The 23,540-nt window shown below is 42.3% G+C and overlaps 2 protein-coding genes across 2 annotated transcripts in view; both read left to right on the top strand.

Annotated features, from left to right (window-relative positions):
* The first annotated feature begins 7,316 nt into the window (after positions 1-7,316).
* Positions 7,317-10,056, top strand: otud1 (OTU deubiquitinase 1). Its single transcript, XM_084048449.1, has one exon. The coding sequence runs from the start codon at positions 7,747-7,749 to the stop codon at positions 9,145-9,147; it is 1,401 nt and encodes a 466-aa protein (XP_083904575.1). The 5' UTR covers positions 7,317-7,746; the 3' UTR covers positions 9,148-10,056.
* Positions 10,057-11,990: 1,934 nt separating this feature from the next.
* Positions 11,991-23,540, top strand: part of kiaa1217 (KIAA1217 ortholog) — a 167,620-nt gene continuing 156,070 nt past the window's right edge. Inside the window, exon 1 of the mRNA XM_084049199.1 lies at positions 11,991-12,297. Within this exon, the coding sequence (XP_083905325.1) occupies positions 12,228-12,297 (70 nt within the window). The 5' untranslated portion in view covers positions 11,991-12,227. The remainder of the gene's footprint in view (positions 12,298-23,540) is intronic.

Here is a 23,540-nt window from a genome sequence, read left to right as displayed (position 1 = left end):
CTGTTAAACCTACATTTGTACGCACAATTTCAAGTCAGATCGGTAGACTACAGTTGTAGACTGGGCTGTTGGCTAAGAGGGTAGCCTACAGTGAAGACAGCAATCAATGGGCTCATTTGTATGCGGCGCACAACCTTGCGACAGCTGCCGTAGCGTCCCTTTGCAATGCATTTGTTCCAGGCATTTTATTTGTCAAAGTCAAATGTCTCCCCCACACGTGTGCTATTGGTAATGCTCTGAATGCCCTCTGGCTGGAGTCGTCTTGTCTGGCTGGCCCGAGGTTTCAGATGGAAGTCTTTGGATGCTCTCTGGTGGTCATAAATGCCACAATTCCATTTATGTTTAACCTAAGGAGGGAAACAAAGAAATCATTCAGGTCGTTGGTTGCACCTTTATTATTGTTTGGATATAAAATTGAATATCGGTGCCAAAATGTAAAAGTGGTTGGTTGGTAACTTTGGTAGGCACAATAGGCTCTATGCACAGCAGCCATATTGGGAATGAATTGGGCCCCTTCCTTACTTCCTTCACAGGTGTTACCAATGATACTAATTAAGGCTCTGTTCCATTTAGTGTGGTATAGTGGTTGTCTTATTTTCAAGGACCCCCATAACTCTGAGAGTGTACAAATGGAACCAAGGTTCCATTTGTACACTCTCAGAGTTACACACCCACCATAGGGGGTCATTTGGGAACCAAAATGGAGTGTTTCTAGTGAGCCAACATGCACACTGTCAGCACCCTGACCAGAATGGAACAGAGCCTACATTAGTATCATTGGTAACACCTGTGAAGGAAGTAAGAAGAGGCCCAATTTCTTTCCAGTATGGCTACTGTGCATAGAGCCTATTTAGTTTTGTTCCTATACTAGGCCTACTAAGCCAAAATAAATATTTGCACACATTTTTGCAACAAAAGTCAGCACATTATGACCAATACAATCCATAAGCTGTATATAACAATATAACGTGTATGGCAACCACCACCCAGGGGTGCCATCTCGGCAGGGGTGACATCTCATCTTTTATCACCTCAGCTCATGTTTGGTCATCACCACCAAGCAGGGATACAAAAATGGTACAGATAATGAAACTTTTTAAGTTTATTTGAAAAGCAAATAACCATGCAATTACACATGTTAACAGCAGATCGAGGATAAAACACAAAAAAGTCCATGGACTTATCTCCATTGTGGTCCTCTCACGAGCAACAGAAACACACAATTGACCTTCAAATTGTGTTTTGTGTTTACAAATAAATAAAAAGTACAACACAACCAAAGTACAACACAAAACCTTGTTGCAGTATATAATTGTACGAAACCCCAGAATAATGGCAAATAAATACCCATTCATTTGAAATCGAGAATCATTTGCACTTGGGCCCTTATATTTTATGGAATAATTGCAGCTTCTTAACTCTCCCTGTAATCAGTTTGTTTTAATCTGCCTGTGATCATTCACTCAGAAAGCTCCCAGACTCTGAGCTAGGCTAAATTGCCGTTGTGTTGCAGTGGCAGTTGACTGGCCAATCATCATCTTGTTAGGACAGTAGTGATGAGTGGATGGTGTTTTGAACCAGGCGCAATGTGGTCGTCGGCTACCGATGTCCCATAGGACCGTTGGATCAGCGCTTCTGGTTTCCCGCTGCAGTGCTGGAGCAGCACCTCTTGTGACTGTAGAGTCCAACACAGGAGTGGCAGTCCTTCTGACACTGCTCACATGTGAAGGGTGTAGCAGGTCTTCTGTGGGCTCTCTTCTCATCCCACTGAAGCGGCAGGTGTTCTTCAAACCTTTGAAGAACACCTTTATTGGGTCAAATTTACCTTTTGGATGATGGCCTTCCCTAACATCGAGATCTGCCACATCTGTCAGTTGTATTGTAGCAGTGTCCATGTCATTATGCAGTAGATTAGAACATGGATAACTGCGTTGCTCTGCCTATAGTGTTGTGGGCCTTCATAGGAAACAATAATAATAATACATCACATTTAGCGCTTTTCTCTGTACCCAAAGTCGCTTTACAACAAAACAAATTATTTATAAACAGAAAACTAGTTAAACAGTAAAAACTAAGCAAAGGCGGGGAAAGCAAGTCTGAAAAGATGGGTTTTGAGGGAGGCAAGGGTGGGGGCGGCAATGTGAGGTGGGAGTGAGTTCCAAAGGGAGGGGGCTGCAACTGAGAAAGCCCTGTCACCCCAGGTGCGTTTTTGTTTTGTTTTGGGGATGCGGGAGGGGGGCGTGGCTTTGGAGGAGGTCAATGGACAATGATTCTTCCTGTCACCATGAACAGGTCAATCTCCACTAAGATCTCTGGTGTGGAGGGGATAAGATGGTCCCCTTCCCCTTCACACAGAAGGCTGATATCAGACACACCTGAGGCATAAAAAGCAGGAGGAGAGCTGGACAGTCACAGTTTCACAACATTTTACTGCTTCTATGACACTAGTTGTCATTAACATAGACAGATAACATACCACTCACTGTTGAAGTTAAAGCCATGTTGCAGTTTGAACATTGCCAAGCTCAAGAAGTGGCAATTCACACCAATTCCCATCCCTTTTATCACCTGAAAGAAATATCAGAAAGTAAATCAGAGAAACTACATCAGAAAAGTACACTGTGTGAAAAAGGTCAGCTGAAATCATTTAAGAACAGTTGATCAGCAAGGGGCTACACAGCCTATCCGGGCCTAAAATTATTAGATTGCTAGTTGCAGTTTCATTAACAGTCAGCTAGCAGGTCAAGCCAACTGTCTTTTCTTTTCTGTTCAGATTTCAGAAGTGTGCATCTTTTCATTGTAAGTACTGTTTGTTTGTGCAGACATTTGGAGTTTGTTTGGATATTGTTGAATTTGACTGTTTATTCTATTTAGGCAGGTGTTGTAATATGTTTGACCTGTTTTTTTTGTGGATTGTTATGTCATTTTGTGTTGATCATTTATGTAATTTGTTATTTTTGCTAAAGAACCACACCTACCCAAACCTGTACCGTTTAATACCTGCTAACCTTTAGTAAAGAAGTCAGCTCTTAACAGAAAATAATCAACTTTATTTATATAGCAGCACCTTTCTTGTTACAAAGTGCTTTACAAAAATACAAACAGAGAAGCAATTGTGCAACAAATTTGAGTAAGATTTAACAAGACGGCAACAACCAAATTGAATCGTTTGGTGAAACAGATACCAGTTGTTGTTATTTTTCAGACATGTCCACTGGCACTCCCCTTCATCAGTGTTGTAAAGTAACTAAGTACATTTACTCAAACACTGTACTTAGGTACAATTTTGAGGTATTTTTTACTTTACTGGAGTATTTCCAGTGTTCAGAACTTCTATTTCTACTCCACTACATACACTGCAAATATTGTACTTTTACTTCACTACAATTATTTACTACAAAAACTGTAGTCACTTGTTACTTTGTAGATCTTGATTATTATTACAAAACATGCTTTACCCACTTCAACCCTATATACATTTTGGCCATTTGACAATAGCCGATCTACAAGCTCACAATGCGTTGCGAAGCATTGTGAGCTTGCACTTGTAGATCTGCTATTTTCATACATTTTGTATACATTTGAAAACTTGTGAAATGGGACATTCTGCATAATGAGTACTTTTTACTTCTGATACTTTAGGTACATTTTGATACCAATACTTTTGTACTTTTGTACTATTTCTACATTACAGTATTGATACTTTTACTAAAGTAGAAAATGTGTGTACTTTTTCCACCACTACCCAGAACCATGGGATGCCAATCATGGATGCTCACAAAGCAGTCAACGTGCAGCGCCACCCTGTGGTGAAATAATAACGATGTCCTTGGATAATCTTCATCAAAATGGTCTTTATACAATTTTCTGTGCATACTTATTATTTAATTTAATATGTTAAATAATTGATTAGTCATAATGTTTCACCATTGTTGGATTGTTTTTAGACAAGATATCTTAACTGATAGACAGAGGTGTAAAGTAACTAAGTACATGTAATCAAGTACTGTACTTAAGTGCAATTATGAGGTAATTGTAGTTACTGGAGTATTTCCAATTTTCTATACTTTTACTTCTTCTCCACTACATCTCAGAGACAAATATTGGACTTTCACTCCACTACAATTATTTTAAAACTTTAGTTACTAGTTACTTTGAAGATTTTGATTACTAATACAAAACATACATTAACCTAAACCACTATTTAAACTTTGGCTATTTGAAAATAGCCAATCAAGCTCACAACTGCTCAGTGCTCGCATCAAGCTAGATCTACTATTTTCAAAAGATCTTTATAAATGTTAGACATATGAAAGGGGACATTCTGTGTAATGAATACTTTTACATTAAGTATATTTTGATGCCAATACCTTTGTACGTTTACTCAAGTAAATTTTGATTACTTTTATTTTTACTTGTAACAGAGACATTTCTACATTGCAGTATTGATACTTTTACTTAAGTAAAAAGTTAGTACTTTTTCCACCACTGCTGATACACATCTACTGGAGCTCCGGTTGGATAGTTGAAAATGCCTCGATGATTGACTCTCATCCCGGAAGCGCAGAATTCAAGCCAAAAATATTTGTACAATGCATAATGGGGTTAGTCAGTAAAAACGGCTCAAATTACTGAACTGTGTTGTTGAAAGTGTTATCAATTTTGTAAAGTTAAAGTATTATGTTTATTGTAGTAGTCTTCAGCAACTGTTTGCAATATTTGTTTTATCTATTATTTATTGTACTAATGTTTATGCTGTTGTATGTGTTAGTTGTATTGAAGACATTTTCCAATAATTGATATTTGTTCTCTGTGTGTCTCCATCCATCCAGGTTACGTTTGAAGACGTGGGGGCTCATTTCTCAACATCAGACTGGAACCAACTGGCAGAAATGGAGAAAATCAGGTACAGAACTTTAGTGAGCGACCATTTATTTAAGCTCTCCGAGTCCTTAGGTAATGCAATAAGTAACATAGTAACGTACCAAAATAGCATTTAACAATATAACAGCATTTAAACACCATTAAATACTTGGGCTTTGATGTGTTTCATGGTGACATCATTCCACAGTGGCACTTTAGCTTGTGCTTTTTAGTCTGCTACTGCCATATCAACCCTGGGACTGCTAACAGTAATCAGTTATCATCCTATGTGTTCTTTTATCACTCCCCTCCCCAGCAAAGTTGTAATGTTAGACAAACACCAAATATGAGTCTCAATACTATATTGTCTATAGTTGTAATTACTATTCACAATCTTAAGGCCTGTTGTTGTCTATAGTGCAATCATAGATAATATACATTAGAACGATTGATAATAATACAACATGAGCGTGCGTGAGGTATATGTTGAGACTTCAATTATATTTTTCTGTTGTGGAGTTCTCCAAGTAATTTTATGACTTGGAGAAGTCCCCCCCCCAGGACTGTTCAGGGGAGAGACTCTGCACTGTAGTATGTGTAGTAGGCCAATATAGTATAGGCCTCAGCAAGGGATCCATACAGCGCCTGCAGTTGGTGCAGAATGCAGCTGCCAGACTCATTGCTGGGACTATAGAGGATATGCGCATGCTTAAAGTGAATGGCACATCGAGTGGCAAATCGAGTGGCAAAGAAACATGCAAAATGAGTTTAACATTGTTTAATGTTGTTTAATGCAATCAGATATGACTTTTCTGTTTGGATGCATGGGTTGTCAAGGCCAGAAAGTATTTTTTTGACACTCAGTAGGCATTCCTGCATAACTTCCGGGTTTGATGATGATGTCACACGCATATCCTCTATAGGAGATCAGAGCACATAACCTCGGTACTAGCTGCACTGCACTGGCTGCCAGTAACCTTTAGAATTGATTTTAAGATTTTATTGTTGGCTTTTAAAGCTCTTAATAATGGCCTGGCTGGCACCTCAATATGTAGCTGAGCTGCTGGAACCCTATGTGCCTGTCCGTAGCCTGATGTCCTCTGATTCAGCTTTACTAGTTGGCTGGTGACCAAGGGTGACCGGGCCTTTGCCATCAGGGCCCCTATAGTCTGGCGTTTTTTTGCACTCGCAGTTTCGTCTGGTCCCCTAGACTTTGGAACAGCCTCCATAACCATTTTTAAATCTAAATGAAAAAAAAAAAAGAGAGCCTTTTTTAACCCCCTAATGGCAGAAATTGATGCATCTATTCCCACTGATACTGTTACTGTGTTTCTTTTGTCATCCTATTTTTGCTGCCTGTCACCTTGTGCCCCCTGACTCCACTCCCTCAGCTTCTTAGAAGTTCTTAATGACTTGATGATGTCCTTGCCAGCCACTGTTTCCCCAAATATGCTCTCTGGTAGATGCATCACTATGTTCACTGTAATGCCTGCTGTGCATACAAACTGAATAACATATTCCAATAATATTTTTTTGTTGATGAAAAATTATCTAAAGAGAAACATAGACGTTAGAGAAACAGCCAGTCAGGCTTTCTGCACGATGTTCTCCATGTTCATGTTTAGAAGCTGTAGAAAGGATTGGCCTTTTTACACACACACACACACGCACGCACGCACGCACGCACGCACGCACGCACGCACACACACACACACACACACACACACACACACACACACACACACACACACACACACACACACACACACACACACATACACACACACACACACACACACACAATGGAGAGTATGCTACTTTGTTGACGGTCCCTAAATAGCTCCTGTCGAAAAATTATCCCACCATGAAAGAATGTAGCCTAGTGTATGTGTATGTAGGAATTAAAACGAACTTTTCTGCGATATCTGACTATCATCTCTCTCTCTGACGGCAACCATATAAATACGTGGGGGGTTTGTTTTATCCGTAAGTGCCTGCGTGTGACCAGTGGTGTAAAGTAACTGAGTACATTTACTCAAGTAGGCCTACTAAGTCCTTTACAATGTTCAGTAGCCTACTTTTACTTCTACTCCACTGAGGCAAATATAGGCCTACTTCTACTCCACTACAATTATTTGAAAACTTTATTTACTAGTTACTTTGTAGATTTATATTATTATTACAAATACATAGTCTAGTAACCACTTCAGGCCATTTGACTTACATTTGAAGTACATTTTGATGCCAATACTTTTGTACCTTTAGCCTACTCAAGTACATTTTCAATTCCGGACTTTTACTTGTAACAGAGTACTTCTAGATTGCAGTATTGATACTTTTACTTAAGTAATGTGAGTACTTTTTCCACCACTGTGACTGTGTGATGTAGCTTGTTGTTGGCAGACCTCACACATTCCAACACAACGACGCCACCCAGACGCGGCCGAATGGAGCTATGGGGAAGCTTTGAGAATGAGATCCGTGTGTGCTGTGACACATCACATCCTTCGCATTCTCGTCGCGGGGCGACCGCTTCAGTAGTTGGAGTGCAGTGGGCTATGACCCCATAACAAGAACCCAAAGAGGAGAGGGTCCGGTTACACTTTTCAGGGCTAAAATTAGGGGGCATGATCGCAACAGCAGTGACGCAAGATGGCTAAACCCGGCTGTCTACGTCCCACTCCGTAACAACGAACGGGATCAAGGATCAGATCCATGGAAACGTACCCCCCCACATCGTTGCTGTTAGGAAACGTATCCCCCCACATCGTTGCTGTTATAACTTATCGATGACATGGTGTTATTTTTAGACGTCGTTGTCATCTTTTCGTAACTCTCGGGGGCTGTAGCGACGTAACGTTTAGTATAAAGGAGTGTCTCGAGATGCGGTTGTACAGCAGTGCGCTGACACACTATCCCAAGTGTTGTCGCGAAGTTTCAGTGACAACAATCTCGAACGGATCCGACCGCTCCTCGACTACTGCGACTACAACATCATCGAGATCTGCGGCTAACAAAGAACCACCGGACCACCGCACAACAACAACAAAAGACAGAACTTCAGCAGCGATTATCAACGGCGATCGGGTAATAGAATCACAGCCTTCCTCCGCAAACATCATGCCTGCCTTTGCGTGTTACGAAGCTGCGTCGCTGAAGCCAGTTTACTTCACTTCGACGGCTGAAATCAAAATCCGTCGGTCCGATGGAGTTGTTGAGCACTCCGTGCCGATCCACATTGTGAGGGAGTCGAGGACCAAACTGTCGTCTCCGGAACCAGCCTCTCCTCAGTGTGGTGGTGAAAGTATAACAGCATGTAATGAGACTGGCATGGTCCTGAATTTGATAGATCAACTGAGCAACGGAGCAGATGATTTCGAGGACTGCCCAGAGTTGGACTTTTATAACTGCCAGAACATTAAGAGGACACTGGAAATTCTTCCAGATGAGGAGGTTGACGTTTCTGGAAAGCAGTTGCTCCTCAGAAGGGACGATCCAAACTCATCATCACTACATCTGGTGAAGGTGAGACCCCTGACAGCGAGTGGGCCCAAAAGAGAAGCCATCATGGAAGACAATGCCCACATTGACAAGTGTCAGGGGGGTATCCCTTCCACTGATCCACAGGTCTTCGAGCTCAGCGTTCTGCAGGAGGAGTCACCGCCGCAGAGGGGCACGGCAGAGAAAGCTGGCATCAATGACAAAGTAACTCGGTACTTGGCAGAGGTGGAGAAACAGAACAAGTATCTTCAGGAAAGGCGCAAGTACAGATTCCACATCATCCCAGATGGAAACTGTCTGTACAGAGCCGTGAGCAAGGCCACGTACGGAGAGCAGTCCGGGCACAAGGAGCTGAGGGAAGAGACAATGCACCACATAGCCGACCACTTGGACGAGTTTAACCCCATCATCGAGGGGGATGCCGGAGAGTTCCTGATCAACGCGGCACAGGACGGCGCCTGGGCCGGTTACCCAGAGCTCCTGGCCATGAGCCAGATGCTCAACGTCAACATCTATCTGACAACCGGGGGGAGCCTGGAGAGTCCCACCGTGTCCACCATGGTGCATTATCTCGGAGAGGAGGATGCGTCCAAAGCATCCATCTGGCTGAGCTGGCTTAGTAATGGTCACTATGATGTTCTTTTGGACCAGAGCCTTCCCAACCCAGAATACGAGGACTGGTGCCATGACTCGCACATACAGAGAAAGCGTGATGAGGAACTGGCAAAGTCGATGGCAGCCTCGCTATCCAAGATGTACATAGAGCAAAATGGACCTATGTGAATACAATATGGCAGGGGTCTTCATTAACAGGGGGTCCGGGACCCCGCCTATAGGGGGTCCTCAGAGTTACTACAGGGGAGCCGCCAAATCTTTGTGTGATTGGATTTTGTTTATATTAACCACTTGAACCCTATTATCCTTATTCTGAAGAGAACTTAAGCCAAAAATAGCAGATCTACAAGCTCACAACGCCTCGCGCTGCGAGGTGTTGTGAGCTTGTAGATGGGCTATTTTCGGCATAGAGGTTTGGTGTTAGTCTATGAAATCTATGAAAATACAATTGTATACAGTATGTGGGGCCCCTGCTTCATCTTTCTTTCAGCTAAGTTTTTTTTGGGCTGAAAAACATTGAAGACCCCTCCAATATGGTCTCTACTTGAGAACAGAAGAGTGTCCTGTTATACAGTACAGTGTCGAAACTGTTATTTGCACTTTGTTGTTGCGTGGTTTCTACTTGCCTTAAATTATTTTTCTAAGTTTTATATTAGACAGAAGTGCAGTGCACACATACAGTTTATACATAGGCTACTTAAATGGTAGGCCATTGCTCCTGAAAAATGTTCCAGTAGTTTTTGCAGTTTTGTATGTTTGATCATGTGTGGAACAATGTCGAAATGAGTGGAGTTTCAAACTATTCCTTTGCTTGTATGTGATTTTTGAGCGTGTATTTATTTGCCTTTTTGGCAGTGCACTTACAGACTTTTATATTGTGCCTATAGGCTATAGGCCCTCAATAAAATATTTTGAAATAAACAAAGTAGTATGATATGGTGTGAAAAATGTACCAATTACACACACACAAACACACACACACACACACACACACACACACACACACACACACACACACACACACACACACACACACACACACACACACACACACACACACACACACACACACACACAAAGAGGCTTAACATAACTCTCTCTCTCTCACACACACACACACACACACACACACACACACACACACACACACACACACACACACACACAAAGATTTTGATTGATTGAATACTTTATTAACCGTTTTCAAATAGTACAGTGGTACGATTATATAATGATGCTAAAAGGATAACACAAAAAGCCCCAAGGCTTGTTTCCATTGTGGTCCTGTGTGGTACATTCATCAAGACATTTAAAGACATACAACAATAAAATACAACAATTCAAATAACTATCAATTTTATTTGTATTGTATTTGTGGCACTATTGTAATGTTGCATCGAAAGCTAATCTGTGAAAACCAGTTAACCAGTCAAGTGAGAGATTGCAATCTAACAGGCCCACCTCACAATTAGATATAATACAGCCTACTACTGTTGCTGTATTACCATACCAACTTTGAGTAACAGCCAGTGTTTGCTTGTGTAGTAATGACCTTGCTAGTTTTGGCCGCTAGATGTCATACTATGCCCCCCTATGCACCTTTAATACAATCTCAGAGACCGTTGTTGTATCCCAGTGGTTCTCAACCTTTTAAGCCTGCGACGTCCCCTGACCACCTTGAACGGGGGACCCCTCACCCTGCTGACAAGCACTTGGAATGTAGGAGTTGAGGCATTCACTTTTGCTTGACTCGGTTCCACAGATAAATATTGTGAAAATAGCAGATCAACAAGCTCACAACGCCTCACTGTGAGCTTGTAGATCGGCATCTTTCTTATATTATTTGACAATTTGGCCAATGTTTGACCAGTTTTTATTGAATAGTTTGTTGATTACTTTTGATGCAGTAATGGTCTTTTTCTTTTCTTTGTTTTTGAGGTATTAAAAAGGTATTAAAATTCCCTAAATTGTCACTTCACTCACTGTCATGGGGACCACCCAAACTCATATGCACAGGTTGAGACAAGAACCACTGTTGTATCCAACTAACTCCGATAATAAATACAATAACATATATTAGCCGTTGGCATTGTGTTCAACTCTCGATTAACATTAATCTGCATAATGTATATTGAATTGAATTAAAAAAAAAAGACTGCACATGAGTTTCAGATAGCCTACGTGTAGACCTATATCATACGTTATTCATAATACCCTACACGGTAATTAAAGTTTGTAAACTCAAGACAAGAGCTGCCTCTCTGAATTCTATGGCTTCGTTTGTAGTGGAACTCAATATTAAACGTAGAAGTCAGAGTCAATACCGTATAGTAACACCGTTACTATTGAGATGACGTAACTAACTCTGCAGGGTAACCGGAAGACTCGCCCCAAAACACGCTCACCCCCATTTTTTGTGGCGGACCGCTCGCCCCTAGCGGTTCTTGTATTTGTTTTACTGACGTTAAGTTAAGGAATAAGTTTAGGGTTAGGCATAGTTTTACTGAGGTTACGTTTAGGAATAAGGTGAGGGTTTGCCACCATTTTACTGAGGTTACATTTAGCAATATATGGTTAGGTTCTGGCACCCATTTTCTGAGGTTATGTTTAGAAATAAAGAATAAGGTTAGGTTTGGGCATAGTTTACTGAGGTTAAGTTTAGGAATAAGGTTAGGTTTGGTTGGGCATAGTTTGCTGAGGTTACGTTTAAGAATACCAGGTGGCGATCGTTCCCAGGTCGCCGAAATTGCCCCGCGGCGACTGTGTTTTGGGGCGAGTGTTTTGGTATCCCTCTGCAGTCATGTGGACAGCGAAAAAAGTTGTGAGTTTTTTTTTTAATGCAGGGGTAAAAAACATCATAGTGCCTCACCCTGCGAGAATGGCCACATTACATGCTAGGCTACATTGTAACAGGCGTACATACTGGCAATAGGTGAGCGTCAAACACAGCCGCAGTACTGGGGCTGTGGAGTGTGGACAGCTGCGACTGACTGGCACAGAGAGTAGGCTAGAGAGAGGGTGAAAGGGAAAGTGAATGACATTCGGTCCCCACGGTGAGCTGTTTGAGGCGCCGCTTCCCGCTTCCGCCGGGCGTCACACGAGCCGAGGAGACGGTGAGCCGACGCCACTATATCTCTCCATCCATCTCCACTCTAGAAGTTACTGGATACTTTGAAACTGACTCAACTACCAGCAGCATTTACATACAGGCTCGGTTCTTCTGGCCGGAGTGTGTGGTGGCATCGACCATGTCGGGACATCGGGTGCAGTTCGCAGATCTTCCACCCAGTGATCGCAAAGGAAGTCCTAGATTACAAAGTAAGGAATTAAATATCACTGACTGACTGACCTCCTACTTATTGTTGAGGCTTGAGCTGCTGAATGAGACTGTAACTGTTATCCATTTCACGTGATATTTAAAAAAAGAAAGACAAAATACCCTTTTTTAGGACTTTTACCACCACTTTGTGTAAATAATTTAAACTGAAGCTGCTTTGTAACAGAATAAAAAAATCTGGCTGGGAAATGTGCTATTAAACAGCAGTTTTCTCATACTTTAGGCCTATGTGTAAAAGAAGGCCTATATTTTAATTTAGCTGTCACTGTATTTGAGTTCAGTTATAGAGAAAGCACTGTTGGTGAGTGGTGACATGGTTATGGGCATGGCACAATGATTTGGACTTTCCAAATGAAAACAAACAAACAAAAAACACAATACATTAGACATGTATTGGGTATTGGTTTTAATGATGACTTCTATATTTTGTTGGGAAATCTTTGTCAGGAATGTTCTGTCCAGCCCCTCCAATTGAGCCCACTGAATATATCCCTCTTTCAATTTCAATTAAAACCTTTGGATTAGGGAGGAGCAGTCTTGTCCTGAAAATATTCCTGTTTTCCTCCCTGGACTTAATTAGCCATTCCTCACAAGCTGATAATAATGTTTAAATTAACCTGTCACTGTTGGCATACACTACATTATAAAACTATCCAGGTCACTAGGTAGGCTACAGATGTTGCTTGCTATATGCTTTATGGTCCTATATTGCATGACTGATGTGTGTGAGTTCCATCATTGGAATTGGCTTTGTGGTACTTTCTCCTCACAAGCCACTTCATTGAAACTCTGATGTGAAATATTATTTGAAGTATCAGATGGCAGGTATTACTGTTGTGTGCACCTGCTCACTTCGTATATGCTGTTCCAGTCTTGTGGACACTTAAATTCTCTCTCAGTGATGTGATGTTCTTGAGATGTCTTAAAGGGAAGCCATCTCCATTTTCAACATTACTTCTATATGTGTGTTGTAGGGCTAACGTTGCATTTGCAGCTGTAACACCGAAGAGTCTTCTGTGCTCGAAAGTTTACTCCTGGTTTTTAGCTGTTACCCTTAGTAGCATTGTCCTTGTTCACTGTACTTATGGCAAAATAGCAATATTGACTTAAGAAAGTATGAATCAGACTGATATAATGGAGGCCACAGACAAAACTGGCATGCCCATGGAATGCATCATGGGAAGTGTAGGAACAGAAGACATAAAAGGGAATCTGTCAATATGGATTGTTTCATATACCGTTTATCGTTGCTTCTATAGACTATGATAATCATCAACAATGAACTGAAATGCACAATGTGAGTGTTTCCCTTTAAATCTGTACTTGACTGCATGCCACAGCCGTCAGAGGATGCAGCACATGGAGTGACTGCATGTGGCTATTGTGCATTTATTGCACCGGTCGACAGGGGGAAAAGACGTGTTCCTTCTCGCTTAGGAGCTGTGTGACAGTGTCAGGTGGACCTGCTCATGTGGTATGCTGCAGCGCATGCACTCAGCATGAGACAGCAGATAAACTGAGCTCATCTCCATGGTGATAGCTTGAGACAGGCCATGCGAGGGCAGACAGACTGACACGATGAAGATTTGTCAGTCACTGCAAATCCTTGCTTTAAGAGCTCACATACTCCTGAGTTATGTGTAACTGTATGTGCAAATCTGAAATATACAGTATGTTAAAATGCTAACTAGTGAATTATATAGCACCTTCCTCCTGTCCAAAGTGCTTTACATTCACCTATTCACACACCGACGGTGGAGGCAACCATGCAAGGCACAAACCTGCTCATTGGAAGCAGTTAAGCGTAAGTGTCTTGCTCAAGGACACTTCGACACAAGGCCAGGGGGGAGCCGGGGATCAAACAGGAAACCTTTTGCTTCAAAGTCAGCCGCCTTACCCGCTGAGCCAGTGTGGCCTGTAGATATGAAAATAGCAGCTGAGAGTTGTGATGCACGAATGAGTGTTTGCGTGTGTCTTCACATGCCCATGAGTGTGTGCATGTTGTTACAATCAGACAGGGCCAAACTTGGCTTGGGGGAAGCAGCTTGAAAAGTGCTGAGGTTGTGAGGAGGCCTGGTAGAGCAGAGTTTGGTAGGCTCAGGTTGTGTATAGTAGGTATACAATGGTCTGGTGGGGGGTAAGGACAGAACCCCCTCTTCAGCAGTAAAACTGCATTCTGACTCAGCCAATCCATATCCTGGTGTTCAGAGGAGGGTAGGGGTCACACATGCATGCGTGTACACATGGGGACATACTCTTGTACTGCTTGTGCTATTGTACTTGTGAGGACTTTCAACTACCCTACATTCATTCTCAAATCTCCAGCCCTAACCTTGACCAACACACCATTACATGCCGTATCTTAACCATAACCAAACTCTAATTCTAACCCTATCCCCAAATTCAGGACCTAACCTTAACCACATGAACCCTTGCGTCCCTATTCTGGGCTTGTCATACTCATAATAGGCCAACATTCTGCAAAAATAGGCGAACATTTGCAGAAAATAGCAACCTTGTGACGTGTTGTGTGAGCCTGTAGATAGGTTATTTTCACTGAAGAGATTTGGTTTAGAGGGAAAAATGGAGTGTGCCAAGGATAGAGCCCTGGGGGATATTCAACATGAGAATATAGGCCAGGGTTTAAGTGGTTAAGCTAGCCTCTTGAAAAGTGAGGCCCAGCTAAATGTTCTCACTTTACATATTTTTATCCTTGTGAGACATTTTGTTCTCACAAAGATAATCAGTACAAGTACACATGAATATGCTCACAAGTTTCATCTTGATCTGCCCTTTATATTTTTAGATATCTTGGAAATCTTGACCTAAGGGTTGCACTAGACTAGACTAGAGAAAAGGCCGACCTCCTGGTAACTTGAATGTGCACAGTAAATTCCATGGCATTCTAACAGGTTGTGTTTGGGACTAACGTGATTGACCAGCGTTGTCATTGAACAAGAAATACCTACTTGGGAAGAATGACAGAGCAGTCACACACTCGTAGTCGTAGCCCTGCTGCAAAAATAAAATTCAATAGAACTGATGAACGCAATGCTGTAGAAATGTTGGTTTTAATGTTCTAAAATTGATTTCCGTTATGAGTATGCAGCTGCTCTCTTTCACTCTTACTACTAGGACTCTCTTCACAAGGCAGCACCTGTTTTCACCCACCCTCATTAATCAGAAAAACAACTCAGCCACACAGAAGCAGTGATACACCTGTACACAGTGACATAACTTAATACCAAAAATACGCTCAGCTCAAGTGTTTTCCATGTTGCTTTTTGACCACTGTGCCCGTTATCGCTTGCCAGCATTCATTTGTTCAGGATGTCCTCAAGAGACATTAAACATTGCTGTCTACTATCTCACAAGCAGTATCTAGTCGACTGCTCTGGGGAAAGGGCAGATACTGTGTTGGAATGATAATGACAGAAATGTGTTTCCTTTACCAGCACAGGAATGCAGACAGAGACGGTGCCACTGTCAAGCTTGAGAAAGCAGCAGTTTGGTTATGTCTCATGCAGTAACGCCTTCGTTATTACTTTTGATACCATGACCAACAAATTGGATAGCAGTGACGGTCAATTTATAAGGACTTCCTCCTGTCTTTTCAGTGGTGGTGCAGTATGACAGTGATTCTCAACCTGTGGGTCACGTGATTGGGGGGGGGGGGGGGGGGGGGGGGGGGCAGGTGACAGTGAAGTGACAATTTAAGGACTTTTAATACCTTAAAAAAGGAGGAAAGACCATGTCTGCATCAAAAGTAAACAACAAACTATACTCTAAATTGTCAAATAATATAAGAAAGAGGCAACAATTGTGAAAATAGACGATCTACGAGCTCACAACACCTCACATTGCGAGGCGTTGTGAGCTTGTAGATCTGCTATTTTCACAATATTTATCTGTGGAACCGAGTCAAACAAAATGTAATGCCAACTCCTACAATTCCAAGTGCTTGTCAGGGTGGGGGGTCCCCAGTTAAGATTATTTTGGGGGGTTGCGGCTTGAAAAGGTTGAGAACCAATGACCTAAACATAACAGTCACTCCTGTCTTTTCAGTGGTGGTGCAGTATGACATACTCTGTTAAGCTGTCTGTCCCTGTGAGGAAGCTGATCCCACTGGATAGCCACTTAGAAATGGCAAAGTCCTCCAGAGATGCCAAACAGCTGTTTTCACGGTGGATTTAAAAGCCCCGTCCCTTAAGTGCTCTTAAGGTATTCACACCGTGAAGCAGTGAGGTTTAAGGGTACAATACTGTGGCCTCTTCTGCCCAGGAGTAATATGCTGGTGTTTTTTTGTCACCAGTAATTGGGGACATTAGTCTGAGATTGAAGACAATAACCGTAATTCCATATCAAGTATGCAACATGGAGACAATTTTTGAAGCACAAATGTACACTATCCTATAACCCTTTCTTATGCAGATTGGCCTGCATCATAATAATATATTCTGTGTTACATGTTAGAAAGATATGATAGATGTTACAAATTTTGTCCACGCTGACTTGTCATTACTAAAAGCTTCCTTTCTATGGGTTAGGTTTTCGTGAAACCATCAACTGTTCCATTAGCAGCTGTCAGTGTAGAAGCATTTCTTCTTCTTCTTCTTTGACTTCTTCTCTTTGTTCCTCTTCTTCTTCTTCTTCTTCTTCTTCTCCTCCTTCTTCACATCCTTCTTCTTTCGGCTATTTCCCATCAGGGGTCCTCCTCGGCCACTCCAGCCACCTGCATGTCATCTCTCTCATCGCATCCATAAACCTCGTCTTTGGCCTTCCTCTTGTGTCTGACGCTCATTACTGTATGTCCAGATGGTCACGGTCACAGACACTGATGTAAAAACGTTTATACATTCAAGTGTTGCTGGCAAGATTTAATGAAGTCTTCAACTCCATTAATACATTACAAGGTTTTTAATATCTCCCTCACATTTGTACTGCCATTGTGTGCTAGCTCATTAGGAGTTACACATCTGCTGTTGCCTGTCTGACAAATTGAAATCTGCTTAGAGCCTATTTTGGGGAAAAACTAAATTAACATTTGTTTTGACTGTTGGCATTTTAATCCAGTCTTCAAGTATTCATTAGAGAGGTGAGAGCACACGTTAAGGTCATTGCTGCCAGAGAAATACCCAGGATGGTATTTGATTATGAAAATGAGTGGTGATATTTTCACAGAGATTTAAGAGTGTAGCAGCAAGGGTACATCACACGGTATATATTTGACCCGGGATAGTTCTGGCTGTTATTCCACTCCTCTCCGGTTGAATGGTTTAGACCGGACTTGATGGATTATCCATCCTCTACTGTGATTTGATGATGGGATAACAGTGGAATGTGGAAAGCAACCAGATGTTGCATTCATTCTTTTCTTCACTTTCCTAATTGACTCCCAGTTGTGGAGTTTCAAGAGATTCTTATGAGAAAAGTATCCGTAGTTTAGTTTCTCAGGTCTGCTTTTGAGACCTGGAACTGTGTCATTTTTAGATTTGAGCTAAAAAGCATTATTTTACACTTTGAGCTATTCAAAAATAGCAGATATACAAGCTCATAGCGCAGTACCGAGTGCCGCGCTACGAGCTTGTAGATCTGCTATTTTTGAAAAATCGTGAAAATGTGTGCAAATCTTTGAATATATATATTTTTAAAGCGAACATTTTTAACTCAAATCTTTGCTTCTGGGGGTCCCTGGAACAAAATATTTTGATGGGGGTCCGCGGCCAAATACATATCATTTTGGGGGTCCTTGACATGAAAAAGATTGAGCACCACTGATATAGAAACATACGTTTTTCAGAAAACTGTTGGGATTTAGGAGACATGTAGAATCGGCTTCAGGTCTCAATGGGTTAATCACAGCGCGTGGTAGAGTTACTGAGAATGATGAGGTAATGAAGTTCACCTGTTCGCCGGCAACAGATGACCCATCGACCTCTCAACACTAGCTGTTTTGATGATGCTTATTGGCTCGCTACCCACAGACACCATTGGTCCTATCACTCTCTCTTATTGCCCGTTTGTTGCCCGTGGACTCTTAGCTTAGGAGTAAACAAACATCTTTATCATGTTTATAGTCATATGCAGTCTGGAGGGAGCTGAGGACTGATACAATAATACACATAAGAATGTAGGCTATGCTGAATAAAGTGTGTCTGAGTTACAGTGGTGGAAAGTAACTGTACTTAAAAGTACAATACTTTACTGGAGTATTTCCAATATCCAGTACTACTCCACTACATCTCAGAGGCAAATATTGTGCTTTTACTCCACTACAATTATTTGAAAACGTTAGTTACTTTGTAGATTTAGATTACTATTACAAAACATTAACCACTTCAGCCTCATGTATACTTTGAAAATAGCAGATCTACAAGCTCACAACGCGTCGCTTTGCGATGCGTTATGAACTTGTAGATCGGCTATGTTTTTTCACATTTTGAACACTTGCCAAATGTAACATTTGGTGTTTTAATTATATTTTGATGCCAATACTTTTGTACTCAAGTATATTTTGAATACCAGACTTTTACTTGTAACAAAGTATTTCTACATTGTGGTATTGATGCTTTTACTTAAGTAAAAAATGTGAGTACTTATTCCACCACTGCTGAGTTAACCAACACAGTTTGTCATTCCTCCGCCCTGAGCTGTACAAATAGCCAAGCTTTTCTATAGGCGATTAGAGACAATCTGGCCATACGTCTGCTCTGTAGGGATGCAGTAATAATTCTGGGCATGCTCTCCCCAAGCACTGATGCCAGCCTCAATGACGGTTGTTGTGGGGAACAAGATGAATACACAGATGGATGAGACGTCAGATAGGCTCCCCTTTACAGTTGCAGGCGAGGTCATGTTCAAATGAGAGTGTCAAATACTCTTGATACGTGTGTCTAGGAGAGAATGGGTTTGTAGATTTGCGCATGTGAGTGTGTGTATGTGTGTGTGTGTGCATGTGTATTTCGGGGCATATGACCACACAGCTTAGTTATGCATAATGCTTATCTTTGAACTTTAAATGGACAACATCGAGTGTTCTATTTGCACAGTTTAATGTGAAATTAATTCAGAATACAAATCCAACAAAGGCTTTGGATCACCGCCCAGGATTATGTTTAATTGCGCTACAAGAACACTTGCAAAACACACAGGCATTCATATCTCTCTGTGTGTGTGTATAGTCCTCTCAGTATCACCCCACATAAGTGCTGGTGTTATGCGTTATTTATATTATCATGGCAAAGGAGTCATGAAAATATAAGTTATAACAGCAGAGCAGGGCTGTGTTTGCTGTGTTATACACAGTCTGTGAATAATTAAACACTTTTGTTAGACAATTGCCCTCATAACTGCGCACATTATCCAGGCATTAACTTGAATTGATTTTCCTTCACTCTGCTCCACACGAGGTATATGACACTACTCATTTAGCATACCAGACATTTTGCCACAGAATCTAATTTGATGACTGAGCTTGTGGATGGGATAGGCATGCACTCCCAGTCAATAACCACAAGCCACTGGTGTCAGTGTGATAAATAGGAGGTTTAGAGTCGGGGATGCAAGTGGGAGTTTTACAAGTAGAGAGGATAGCAGTCTTTGGGCGGGGTCATAACATAAAGGAGTTGATGGAGGAAGTTACAGTACAGAAACTGCTGAGACGTTCTTATTTATTTTGTACAGTTGATTCTCCCTTCTTACCTTCCTCTCGCCAGTGGTGGAAAAAGTACTCATATGTTTTACTTAAGTAAAAGCATCAATGCTGCAATGTAGAAATACTCTGTTACAAGTGAAATTCCGGAATTCAAAATGTACTTACAGTAAGTACAAAAGTATTGGTATCAAAATATACTTAAAGTACCGAAAGTAAAAGTACTCTTTATGCAGAATGTCCCGTTTCACAAGGTAATATGTATAAAATCAAAATGTATTAAAATCTTTTGAAAATAGCCGATCTACAAGCTCACAACGCGGTTCATTGTGACGCATTGTGTGCTTGTAGATCGGCTGTTTTCAAATATACAAAGTTTAAATAGGGCTGAAGAGGTTAATGTATGTTTTGTAATAGAGTAGAAGTAAAAGTACTGAAAATTGGAAATACTCCAGTATAGTAAAAAATACCTCCGGAGACCTGTGCTCGGAGGAGCACTTTTTCTAGTTTATATTTGTTTTACTTTATCAGCAATGTTCTGCGTGTGTGAAAAGAGGAAACAAATGTGGAATTCCTGTTGTGTGCTCAACAAACCCACTTATTTCGCCTCCCTGTGGCTGTCCAGGCCAGCTTTCAGTTGTTAGATTAATCCAGTGGGCTACTGGAAAGTCCATAATGTACCAGCGTGCCAAGAAGCCTAATGTTAAGTAGCTGGCATCAGCAAGTGGCTGTTGTGCTTATGATCCAAACCAGGCACATCATTTCAAAGCAGGCTCTTTTTAAATATGAGTCACTTCTAATATATCAGGCCACCTACAGTATCTAGCTATATGCAGTCATATTCCCTATGACATGGGAAGGATGCTTTCCTATTGGACTGAATAAGGAACTTAGAAACCTTGTTCTATTGAAAATATTGGACATCGGATCAATGTGATGATGTCGGTAAAGATACTGGCCGTTATCTATGCCAAGGATGTCAAACCAATTTTCAGTCATGATGGGCTGGACTGGGTAACCTGAGTTCATGCGAGCATTTTATTTTTACCCCAACCTGCTCTTACATGTCTCATTCCCCGCTATTCTACAAAATGTTTCACTTCATGAATTCTGTTTAGAAGAAGATTGCATAGTCTCTCTCTCTCTCTCTCACACACACACACACACACACACACACACACACACACACACACACACACACACACACACACACACACACACACACACACACACACACACACACACACACACACACACACACACACACACACACACACACACACACACATTATTGATGCACAACATGAGTCTGTGGAAAACTGGGCAAGACACGAGTGGCAACAACAGATTTAAAGCAACACATACATCTTTCTGTCTCTCGCTGTCTGTCTCTGTCTCCCTGTAACGCACAGAAAATTAAACAGCAACTTACTCCCACACTCTGAAGACGTCAGCGGTCTGCAAAGATGATGGCTTTGGTTAAAATGCGTTTGATGTTCCTCCTCGGTTTTGATTCATGCCGTCTGTGTCACTAACAAGCGCCTGTTCGCAATGAATGAAACAATTAGTTGACAATTTTAATGTTTTGTTTTGACTAAGCACAATGCCCTGAGTTATGTCCTGTTTTGGCCTCCTTAGTTCACAATCACATCGTCAACGTATTCACACCCACACACCAGTGGGAAGACAGCGTATTATTAAGAACTGTGTGGTTCGCAACCACAGAGCAAATACTTGCAAACTGACTGATGCAATGACAAACAGATGTATTTGTAAGAGAGAGAGAGACAGACAGAGTGAGAGAGAGAGAGAGAGAGCGAGAGAGAGAGAGAGAGAGAGAGAGAGTGAAAGAGAGAGTTTGTGCTCATGTTCATGTGTTTGTTTGTTTTGTGCCCATGTGCATGCCTATTCGTCTTTCACACTCCCTTTTTGGGGTCAGGTCTCAGCGCTACCACAATGAGGCAGGAATTAAACAGTGATGTTATTCAGACCTGCTGTGTCTATGGTATTAACTCCTCCCGTCATCTTCCTGTGTTATTGTGACCTGAGTCTACCCAGCTGTATAGGGGAAGACCACCGTGGTGGAGTTTCCCCCGGCGTTGAGCGTTCATCTTTCGTTTTAAACTCTCACAGAGCAGCGTTATCTTCTCCCACTTAACACTTAACTTGGCTCTTTTTCTGTCTCTCTCACTCCTTTTGCTCTAGTCTAGGGAACTGCGGATTATTGAATTTGTATATACTTGACGCGTTCCTTATGGTTCCTTTTGGAGCAAAGCACCTCCGCAGCACATTCTCCACCAAACACTTATGTTCTGTGCAGTTTACGATCGAAATCATTCAATGCCGCTGTTTCCTGTGTTCCCCACCGCCTCTTCTCCAGGTTCACACGGTTCTCCCCGCGGGGCAACAGATTCCCTTTATGCGCGTGATGCTCTCCCGAATGCTGTGAGGTTGGTGAAATGGATCATCTCCTCTACCTCCGCCCACAGCTGTTAGTTATCATTCTCACCCCGCCCACCCCATCCCATTTTCCCCCCTTCCACCAGTAAGCTTATTCAGCTATTGGCCTATTGCTGAGGTGAAGGAGAACTTTGCTCAAACTTTCCACTGACCTTCAGGACCTTAAAGACCCCGCCCCCCACCAACAGCTCCGGAGTCACTGGAGCCCCTGAGCCCGCCACAGTCAGAACTTGACACTGAACTGCCCTCTGGAGCTTTAATATGATGGGGATTGAGGGTGCCTCTGACTGATAGAGGATTGTGGATGGTCTTTGATGTTCTCTTTGCTTCTTAATGAGGATCAGCCCTCCCGACCAACGTCCCCCTTCCTTTCTTCCCAATATGGGGCTGTTATGAATAGGCTGGTGGCCACAGGAAGGGCCAGCACCACCTCATAAGAGCCTTGCCCTCTACTTCTCTCTTTTTCCTCCCCATCTTTCCTTCTCGCTTTAATCAGTCTCGGCAGCACAGGCTCCCGGCGCGAGTTCATCGGTTCTTTTAAAGCACTGGTTCTTAACGTTGGCTCCAGGGATCCCCAGGTGTCCTTGAACAGTTACAGGTCTGTAACTCTGAGAGCGTACAAACTGAGGTTCACTTCAAATAACTCGCAGGATTTTACAGTGTAGATTTGGGTCTCAAATATACAAAATCTTATCAAACTGGGGGCCCTTTAAATTCCAATGGTTGAGAATCATTGTTTTAAAGAGATCTTGGCCCAGATGAATGAGGCCTGTGAAGTGATCTCCTCCTGAAGTCCTTTCATCAGCACCTTGGGGAGGCAGGCCGGTGTGGTCAGAGGGGGGTCGGGGGCGAGCGAGCCACGACACAGGAAAGGCTCCGAGGGAGGGGGTCCTGACTCTGGGCCTACACAGAAACACGTGTGTACACAAACCTGTGACACAACTAAAGCGCCGCAGGAGGGAGAGAGGGGGGAAGATGTCGAATGAGGGTGGGCGGGCGAGGGGGCGGGGGGGATGGGGGTGACGGGCCGTCTAGCCCCCTGACCTCGGATTTGAAATTGAAGGCCAATCAAAAACATGTGTGGCCCGTGGCCTATAGCGAGGTCGCTTTTCC

This window comes from Gymnoscopelus microlampas, assembly GCF_963454915.1.
Source record: "Gymnoscopelus microlampas genome assembly, chromosome: 22".
Classification (NCBI taxonomy): domain Eukaryota; kingdom Metazoa; phylum Chordata; class Actinopteri; order Myctophiformes; family Myctophidae; genus Gymnoscopelus; species Gymnoscopelus microlampas.
Note: the sequence above shows the minus strand (reverse complement) of the source record. Positions and strands in the feature narration are given on the sequence as shown.

Excerpts from the sequence above, each read along its gene's own strand:
- otud1 (XM_084048449.1), top strand. The coding sequence starts at position 7,747 with ATGCGGTTGTACAGCAGTGCGCTGACACACTATCCCAAGTGTTGTCGC.